This window comes from Penaeus chinensis, chromosome 32 (assembly GCF_019202785.1).
Source record: "Penaeus chinensis breed Huanghai No. 1 chromosome 32, ASM1920278v2, whole genome shotgun sequence".
Taxonomy (NCBI): Eukaryota; Metazoa; Arthropoda; class Malacostraca; order Decapoda; family Penaeidae; genus Penaeus; species Penaeus chinensis.
This window is the reverse complement of record NC_061850.1, coordinates 30,281,106-30,291,205: the sequence shown is the minus strand read 5'-3', so window position 1 is coordinate 30,291,205 and position 10,100 is coordinate 30,281,106. Positions and strand designations below refer to the sequence as shown.

General features: G+C 56.3%; 1 protein-coding gene across 3 annotated transcripts in view; it reads right to left on the bottom strand.

The window, feature by feature from the left end:
* The window catches only part of LOC125042629 (ski oncogene-like), a 147,648-nt gene extending 137,937 nt beyond the window's left edge, over window positions 1–9,711 (bottom strand). For all 3 annotated transcript variants that reach the window (XM_047638391.1, XM_047638394.1, XM_047638395.1), the window contains exon 1: window positions 8,288–9,711. In XM_047638391.1, coding sequence (XP_047494347.1) covers window positions 8,288–9,580 — 1,293 coding nt within the window. In that variant the 5' untranslated portion in view covers window positions 9,581–9,711. The remainder of the gene's footprint in view (window positions 1–8,287) is intronic.
* Window positions 9,712–10,100: the final 389 nt, after the last annotated feature.

Sequence of the window (10,100 nt, the reverse complement as noted above, 5' to 3'; positions counted from 1 at the left end):
GGAGTGGGGAGGAGAGAGGAGTGGAGAGGAGGTGGGAGTGGGGAGGAGAGGGAAATGGGGAGGAAAGGGAGAGGGGAGGAGAGGGGAGTGGGGAGGAGAAGGGTTGGGAGTGGGGAGTGAAGTTTAGGGCAGGGGCACGGGGGAAGGGTGAAGGGTGGAATGCGAGTGGGGGCAATGGATAATAGGGGTGAAGGGTGAGCACGGTGAGGGGGGGGGGGGGAAGGGTGATAGGTGAGAGCAGTAAGGGTGAAGCGAGGAGGGCGAAGATAATGTAAGTAAGAAGAGAGAGAGAGAGAGAGAGAGAGAGAGAGAGAGAGAGAGAGAGAGAGAGAGAGAGAGAGAGAGAGAGAGAGAGAGGAGGAGGAGGGGGGAGTGGGTACAACAGTCAGGAGGGAAAGGACAATAGAAGTGAGGCGATATAAAGAAGAAAATCAAAGAAAGAAAATGAAGAAAAGGGCGAAAGAAAGAGGAGAGAAAGAGGTAAGATGATAATATGCGACTGGAGAGAGTGGGAGGGAAAAAAGTGATCAAGAAACATGATGGCGATTTCCAAATTGAAAACAGTGCCCAAGGAAGTACGAAGAGAGAGAAAGAAAAGCAAAGATGAAATAAAGAAGAAAGTAACGGAAAGTAAAAGAATAGAAAGCACTATCAAGAAGAAAAAAAATCAAGAGACAGAAGAGAGAGAGAGAGAGAGGAGAGAGAGACAGAGAGAGAGAGAGAGAGAGAGAGAGAGAGAGAGAGAGAGAGAGAGAGAGAGAGAGAGAGAGAGAGAGAGAGAGAGAGAGAGAGCAGGCAGAGAACAAGAAACAGGCAGACAGAGAACAAGAAACAGACAGACAGACAGCGACGCAGACAGCCCGACAGAGAGGAAAAGAGCGACAGCCGAGGACGCGGGCGCCGAAAGAGCCAAGATGCCAGCGGGGAAAGTGAGGGATCCAGAAGAAAACGGACATTCCCGAAGGGGCTTCAACCCGACGCGCTTCTTAAGGAGACGAGAGCTTACGCGAGTGACACACAAAGCCATAAATACACGCACATAAAAGCACGCAGACACAAAAAATAAAATCACATAAACAAGGGCCTATATGTCATCACAGCTACACACGTACCTAGATTATCATAAATACTATAAATATTGACTCACACACTCACTCTCTCTCTCTCTCTCTCACACACACACACACACACACACACACACACACACACACACACACACACACACACACACACACACACAGATTTTGTTCCCAGCGCAAAAAGTAGCCTCCAGACACAACATAATTTCTCCCCAGACACGACAGACTTTGTTTTTTTTTTGTTTTTTTATCAAAAGTCGGTCGAATCAGCTCTAAAAAAAAACATAAGAATTCGAAGGAAAAAGAGAAACACATAAAGAGAGGGAGAGAGGGAAGGATGAGAGATGCGAAGCCGACAGTAAGAAGATAATCAGAGAGAAAATCGATCAGAAACAAAAGGCAAAAGAAGGCTCAGCAGACAGGCAGGGCGGCGCAACCGTCAGCCGCGACTGACGAAGCTCAAGGAAACAGCGACGACGAGCGGGCGGCGGCGCACAGGCACTCGGAACGAAAACGAGAGCACGAGTGGCGGATCAATTATCTCCGTCACGAGCGTCAACCTCAGCTAGGGCTTTGATTACGCCCTAGACAACCTGCAGACAGCGCCGTGCTCGGCCCGACACGCGCGCACCGACCAGGCAACTCGGTCTCCCGTGAGCGGAAGTCCGTGAGACGAGGAGAACTTTCGGGCCGCTCCCTCGTGACGTCATGCTCTGACGTCATGCATTGTTTTGAGGCCACTCCGTTCGTTTGCCGTCTGAGGCTACCGCCGGAGGCCGTGCCCTGCCCAGCCGCCGGGCCTCGCACGGGCTTTTACTCATCCCAGCTCGCCGAATTCTTGATTTAAGGTTCAAGAAACTCATTATCTCCTCCGTCGAGTGAGTCATTAGCCAGCCGTTTCTCTCCTTAGTCACCCTAACGAGGGCAGAGTCGACATCCTTTGGGCGACGCTGGCAAAGGCTGGCCAGTAGCAGGCGATCGATCTGGCGTTATTGCACAGCTATTTCTCGGGGCTCAGCTTCGAGAACATTCCAGGACTCGAGCAGCAGGACGCACTTCCGTCATGCTGAGCTATTCATGTGGGGGCTCGAGTCTCCCGCCTCCATGCGGCGAATATGTGGGTGAGATGAACACTGCCCAGACAACATGGAAACTGCGCGGCCAGGAGGGTGGAGGGGCACACTTCACACTACTTTCACCGCGCCTCATACCCCACCTGCAGTGCGCCCGGCAATGTATCAGTGCATTTTCTACATCACTGTTCTCCAATGCAGCCCCTGTCATATGCAATGGTAGTTAGTGAGAGCAGCTGCAGTAGTTTTTTGTCGCTGTTATTGCAGTCAATGCGGTTACAGGGCTTAAGTTGTTTTTAAGTAGCTGCAGCAATGATAAAGACCATTGATAACGACACTAGCAACTAGAGCGATCGTGCTGACGCCAAACAGCCTACCACGATAGTCGAAGAAAAGAAGAACGTGATAAGAATAAGAATGATAAGAATGAGGAGTCATGAGGAGCGTCAAGGCATGTCTAAGCAGGAGGGAGTTACAGTAAGGTGTGGCGCAAGGGTGGATGCGAAGGGTGAGGGGGGGGAGGGAGACGGGAGAGAGGAAGAGGGGGGAGGGGGGAGGGAGGGAGGGGAGGAGGGATGGAGGAAGAGGGAGGGAGGGAGGGAAGAGAGAATGAGAGGAGTGAAGACAAAACAGAGAAGAGAAAAGAAAGAAGAAAGAATAGAAAACAGAGACAGAGAGAGAGAGCGCAGGAAGGACCCCCGTACAGCACCCTTGCCCCGACGATAACAAGTCCCCTCCCGTCCATCGCGCAGGTCCCCATCAGGCAGGCAGGATGAGCAGCCCCGAGTCCTGCCACGGCTCTCTCGCGCCCTTCCTCCGCCGGGGCAGACGAGGAAGGCTCCCCGTCACCCCAGGGAAGAGAGGGCCTGCCAAGACACCACGACTGCGCCCACCGGGAGCAAATCTACTTTAGATAATGGCAGACCAATCAATTTAGGCATCGGGGTGAATTGCAAACGTTGTGTGTGTGTGTGTGTGTGTGTGTGTGTGTGTGTGTGTGTGTGTGTGTGTGTGTGTGTGTGTGTGTGTGTGTGCGTGTGCGTGTGCGTGTGCGTGTGCGTGTGCGTGTGCGTGTGCGTGTGCGTGTGTGCGTGTGCGTGTGTGTGTGTGTGTCCGTGTGTGTGTGTATGTGCGTACTTGTTTGCGTCTGTGCTTGTGTGCGTGTAGGTGTGCATGTCTGTGCGTTTGTATACACAAGCGTCCTGCGGGACAAACAAAATCTGGTCCCGACAGTGGCACCATCAAATCCTGTATTTAGTTATAATCAGTTTCAACCCCTTAGCGACAGCGTTACAGTGCTTTTCTTTTTGCTTTGATCCATCGCCCTTTCAGATCATGTTTCTGTTTTCTATACACCTCTGCTCTCAGCTGCCCGGCCTCGCGCTGCATAGCCGACTGTCGCTGCCTCTCTTTGCTGTCTCTGTCTGCCTGCTTGCCTGCTTGCTTGCTTGCTTGCTTGCTTGCTTGCTTGCTTGCTTGCTTGCCTGCCTGCCTGCCTGCTTGCCTGCCTGCCTGTCTGCTGTCTGTCAGCCGTCTGTCTGTCTTCCTGCCTCTCCCTCTCCTTCATAAAATCTGAGTCAACAAGGTAAATATTTAGACACCTCGTCGGCTTCCGCTCGCTCTGTAATACTGATTTGCACATTCCGTGGGAGCGATCCAATCTCCTCGTCCGCGCCCAGAGCCAGCCTTCCAATCTCAACCCATCGTCCTTCTGCCCATCGGATCAAACCCCCGCCCCCCTCGCCTCCAGCCTTTGAATAATCCGCCCCCCCCCCCCCACCCCCGCCCTCCACCTGCGGCAGCCGCCCTCGCCACAACCACCACAAGGCCTGGTAGCCCCCAGCTCGAACCAGGTCCTCCGAGGCTCAACCAGGAGGCCAGAGCTCACCAACGCCAATCTCCAACCACCAGAGCGCAGGGCTAGGTAACTGCGCCACCCTCCCTCAGTGACTTTGGCCGAAGGTCACGGACGCACGAATGCACACGGGCGGGAGACGCTGAGCTCGGGCAGCCGGGTGTGCACACTCACATGGCATGCATGCAAGCAGTATGCCCACACACTCACACACACTCAGACGCACGCACATGCATTCACACAAACAGACGTATGCGTGTGCACGTATATAACTCGCCGGCAACTCGCGCACACATTCCATTTACGACAAGGATACACACACGTGCAACGAAGCCGCGCTGGGCCAAGAAGTCACGTGCACTCCAGACTATGCACGCCTCGCTTTAACGCATGCACATGTCATGCAGAAGAATGCGACGCGCACTCACGCCACGCCATACGGCAACGGCTGATGCATGCGAGGGGCAGCCCCGTCGGGGGCGCTCGCACTCCACTCGGGGGAGGGGGAACTTCCTCGGAGGTGGGCGGTAGATACCCGAGGGCGTGGAGATGGCGACGGGGCCGACAGAGCTCCTCTCAGCCGAGCATTTTCGCCTCCGAAGGTCACGCCAGCGACACGAGCGGCTCTGGCAACAGCTGCAGAGGCCACGGTATGCACAGCTGACCAGCGCACCGAACAGCTGCTCGAGATCACAGTTTGGGCTTCTGATAACTTAGGTGGAGATGCAATTTCCACCGAGTGATTGCCTTGTCCTGTGACGCCCTCAAGCAAGCAAGCAGTTAAGGGAGCTCGCTGCTGCCCGGCCGGAGGCTCACGGATGTCCATGGAAGAGGTATGGGAAAGTAATGGTAATGGAAGGAAAAGAAATACGCTTTGTAAATCATATGAGCATCTATTAATGATAACGCCCCCCCTCCTCTCTCTCTCTCTCTCTCTCTCTCTCTCTCTCTCTCTCTCTCTCTCTCTCTCTCTCTCTCTCTCTCTCTCTCTCTCTCTGCATGTATGTTTGCATAAGCGTATAAGTGAGTGCGTGTATCTGCACCTGCATATGAAAGACTAAAATGCATGCAAATCTAAATAACAAACATGTACAGTTGAAGATCATTCGTCGTGCTCGATCTGCGTGGCGGCCTGACAGCGTCCATGGATTCCCTACCATAGTACTCTCCCACTGCATATGCTCGGTCTGTAGCTTCCCCGCTCCTCGCTCCACCTGCGGCCACCAGTTTCCTCATTCCTCATGCCTCACTCCTCCCTCCGCCCGCGCCCGCAGCCCGGATGCCCACCCTGCTCTCGTCTTGCAAGCCGCTCCTCTCAACCCCAGAAGTACTGCACCGTGCACTCGCCCCAGCGCGGACACGCCCATGCCCGCTCTGCATGATAAGAATGCAACGGCTCGTATTCTGTCTCAGTGATTTGGTTGCAACATGAAGCGCCGATAAGTGTTGGCCGTCACAAACACGCAGGCACGGCGAAGTAAACATTGCGTCAGCGGAGGACACGCCAGCCCAGTCGCCCTTCCTTGTCGAGAACAGGAGTGGGCGGATACTGGAGGGCGGGGAGGAGAGGGCGGGAAGAGAAGAGAGAGAGGGAGGAAAGGAAAGGAGGGAGTGAAGGAGGAGCGGGGGTGAAGGGGTGGGAGGGAGGGAAGAAGGGAGAAGGGGAGGATGAAGGAAGGGGGAGGAGGAGGAGGAGGAGGAGGAGGAGGAGGAGGAGGAGGAGGAGGAGGAGGAGGAGGAGGAGGAGAAGGAGGAGAGAGAGGGGAGGAGAGAGAGAGAGAGAGAGAGAGAGAGAGAGAGAGAGAGAGAGAGAGAGAGGAGAGAGAGAGAGAGAGAGAGAGAGAGAGAGAGAGAGAGAGAGAGAGAGAGAGAGAGAGAGAGAGAGAGAGAGAGAGAGAGAGAGAGAGAGAGAGAGAGAGGGGGGGGGGGGAGGGAGGGAGAGATACAGACTCTGTTCTCCCTTTGATGAATAATTGTTCGTGTTCGTTAATAAACGGGGAGGCTCAAGGTGGAGCAGACATTCATCTAAAAGACTAAAGACAAGAAAAGATAACCACCATGATACACAAATCAATATTGACAAAACATCCGTTCATAAGACAAAGAGAACACTTCGAAATACACGAAGGCTCTCTTCCACAGCCTTCTACATTCTCCAGACGGAACCGCAGAATGACACCGCCGTACCCTGTGACACCGATACTGACACCGCTGCCACCAGCTTTGTTCTCTGTGACACCACTGCCACTACTGACAACGTCCCTACAGCGTCGTCGGCGCCTGCGTGAGGAGCTGGTGCCCGGCGAGCTTAAGTCGTTTTGGTCTTTGCTCGGGGAAGGTCCTTGTGACGGGATAACATGTGCACAAATAAAGCTATGATCACGAAAATATCCCTGAGAACTATTAGCCAGAGGGAAAGAGGATAGATAAATAAACAACATATAAATAAATAAATAATAAAGGCATCTATTCATAAGCATTATGTATAGATAGATAGATAGAGACTGAGTGAGGAAGGGAGGGAGAGGGACAGGATAAGGGAGGGGGCAATAGAGAAAAGGGCAGAGCCATGCAACCGGTCAGGGACTTGGGAACACAGGCGCCGGAGAGAGTGAGAGAGTGGGAGGTTGAGTCCGAAAAGAGAATGTGGGAGGAGAGTGGCAAGCAACGAAGAGAGAAACAGAGAAAGAGAGATGGGGAGAGGGAGAGGGAGGAGAGGAAGAAAGAGAGGGAGGAGAGGGAAATGAGGAAGGAGAGGGAGAGGGAGCAAGGGAGAAGGAGAGGAAGAAGGAGGGAAGGAAGGAGGGAGGGAGGGAGGAAGGGAGGGATGGAGAGAGAGAGAAGAGAGAGAGAGAGAGAGAGAGAGAGAGAGAGAGAGAGAGAGAGAGAGAGAGAGAGAGAGAGAGAGAGAGAGAGAGAGAGAGAGAGTGGTCGACCAGCATGACGCAAGCACTTCGCAGGTAAGCGCAGGCACCCAAGCAAGCAGAGAACAGGGTCGTCTGGAGTGCTCAAGGATGTCTGCGCCGCGCCTAAGGATGCGAAGCGGGGAAAGAGACACAATCCAAAGAAAGAGGGGAGCGGAGGGAAAATGAATACAAAGGACAGAACCGAATAGGAGAAAATAATTGTGTAGATAATGGCAGTGGCACAGATCAGAGGAGGAACTGGGCCAATAACACAAGCCCTGGCGTGTGAGAGGGGGGGAGGGAGAGAATGGAAGAGGGGGAGGGAGAGGAGTGGATATCAGGAGTGAATAAAAGGGTAGGTAAAGGATGAAAAAGATGGAAGGAGAGAAGAGAAATCAAGAGAGAGAGGAGAGGAGGAGGGAAGTCGGGAGGGAGAGATTAAGAAGGAAATCAGGACGGAGGGAGAAACGAAGGGATGGAAGGAGGGAGAGAAGGGAAGCCGGGAGGGAAGGAGAGATGGAGAGAACATGCCAAGGTGTATGCTAATTTCCGATGTCTCGCGAGCGCCTTTTGCCGTAGATACGCCTCTGAAATCTCTATGACGTCAGCGGCCGGCTGGCCCGGAAATCGGTCTTTTTAAATGCTGCGGTTTCACACACACGGGCGTCGGTGGGGAGGAGGGAGGGGCAGCCATCCCTCCCTCACCCCTATTCCCTGAATATTTGTTTACATCGAATTTAAATCGTTGTTCAGTCAGTAGTCCACTCTGCGGCCCATAGACCTCTCTCCCTTCGCCACCACAGACGGAGGCAACGGCGGAGGCGCTGGCCAGCGGAGGGCGCCGCCTGCTGCTTCCTCTCCTGACATTTCTCCCTCGGTAAAATCGCGGTGCAGCCGAGCATGCCTCGGCGGAGACGCGTTTTTGCCCGCCTCGTCTGGAGTGATTGCGACCTTCCAAAGCCTCCACGCCGAGGCAGCCGGCGGAGTTCCGCATGGCGAAAAAGGGAGGAGGAACAGGTGGAGGAAGAGGTGGAGGTGGAGGTGGAGGTGGAGGTGGAGGTGGAGGTGGAGGAGGAGGTGGAGGAGGAGGAGGTGGAGGAGGTGGAGGAGGAGGAGGAGGAGGAGGAGGAGGAGGAGGAGGAGGAGGAGGAGGAGGAGGAGGAGGAGGAGGAGGAGGAGGAGGAGGAGGAGGAGGGGGGGGAGGAGGAGGAGGCTTAGACAACGAAACGTAAACACGCCTGGCACCCACGGCGGGCCAGCAAAGACCCTCGGACGGCAGCGGAGGCGAGGCCGCGGGCGCCCGAGGAGCAGCCGCTCCAGGAGCCCTCCGGCCGCGCCTCCGTCGCCCGGGAACGCCGCGACAATCTGGCTTACCTGTTTGCGCTTGTGGTTGGCTCCCGCTGGGTCGAACTTGCTCTTGAAGGCCTTGAGGAGCAGCTCGGCCTTCTCGAGGGGCTGCCGCTGCTCCTTGGCCAGGAGCAGGTAGGTGCGCCAGTTCTCGGCGTCGAAACCCCAGTGGATGGTCTGGTTCTCGAGGGACCTGTGGGCGTGGCAGACGAAGCGCGCGGGCGGGAACAGGCCATGGCACTCCTCGCACTCGATGCAGGCGGCGCTGGCGGAGTTGTACAACTCGTCCCACACCAGGCCCTTGCACTTCCCGAAGCAGGTGTGGTAGACCCGAAGCTGCGGACTCGCCTGCTGCGACTGTGCGGGCGCGGGCGCGGGCGAGCGGGAGGGATGGGCGTAGAGCAGGGCCTGCGTCAGCCTCTGGGCATCGGTGTGAGTGATGAGGCCGCAGGACGTGGCCGTGTGCGGCAGCACGCCCGCCACGCGAAGGGCGTCCAGCTGCGAGGGCGTGGAGCGCGAGCAGAAGATGCGGAGTTCGTCGCACACGTTGTTGATCTGCCACAGCGAGAACTCCCGCAGCACCGTGTTCAGGATCTGCGGCAGGCACAGGCGCCGCTCGCCGCCCACGTTGAAGCAGGCGATGGGCTCGCCGTCCAGCAGGGTCTCCTCGCAGCCCCTGCTGGAGCCCGGCGAGCCCTTGTCGGCCGCCGCCAGCACCGGCCACGGCTGCGGCGGGAAGGGCGCGGGCGCCAGGAACACGCCCGGCTCCACCCACGAGCCGCCGAAGCCCGTGCTGTCGGAGGCGCTGCCGGCGGCGGGCGCCTTAATGCTGGCGGCGCCGGCGGTGGGCGCGGAAGGGGCGGCGAGGGCGTCGGCGAGGGCGTCGGCGGGGGGCGATGGGGTGGCGGGGGTGGGGGCGGGGGGAGAGGGGGAGCGAAGGGGCGCCGCCGAAGGAAGGGCGCCGTCGGGGTCCTTCCCCTCCGGCAGGTCGGGCTGCGGCGGCTCTCGTGCGGAGGGCGTGGGCGTGCGGCGCGTGGGCGGGCTGGACGGCGCTGGGACTCGCCTGCACTCGGCGTCGTCGACAGCGCACCGCCGGGGGCTGTCCTCGACCTTGTTCTTGAGGGAGTCCTCGTACAGCTTAATGCACTGCTTAAAAGACTTCATATTTTCCTCGCCGAAGTCGGCCACCTTCTCGCTCACGCCCCTGCCGCCCGCGACGTTCAGGTAGATGGTGCCAGGCCCGTGGAGACTAGTCATGGCCGTGCTCTGGTACGAGCGCAGCACTCGCTTGAGATGCGGGGTGTAGTCCTGCGTTGCCATGATGGCGATTTCCTTGCACAACTGGGTATGCACGCACTAGCACATGATCATCACTGCACTCACTGCGGTGTGAAGCCGCGACGCACGAACAACATCCTCTTACCTCGGTGGCTGGTCACTTACTGAACGCCGTGGCCGCTCCGAGCCTCGTCTCGTCTGCTCTTCTTCCCGCCACCGTCGCCGCGCCGTTGCCACGTCTCCGCTCGACGCGACACCGCAACACCTTCCGTAATTGCGCTATTTGCACTCGGTTCAGTTGAATAGTAGGGCCGCAAATAAACATTTAATAGGAAATGGCTTGTCATCTTGCAAATCCTAAGGTATTTCGTAAAGGATAATCATGACATGGTTTAACATGTGGCACCTCCAAGACTGCTGTGCATACCGTCTGCTTATGGTGGTGTGGTTACTCATACACTATCACAGCCTTATCAAATACTATTGAATCATCAAATTGTGTTGCTCTTATGCATCTAAGATGAGAAAGAATCCCTCAAACCAAAGAAATACACTAGGAGAA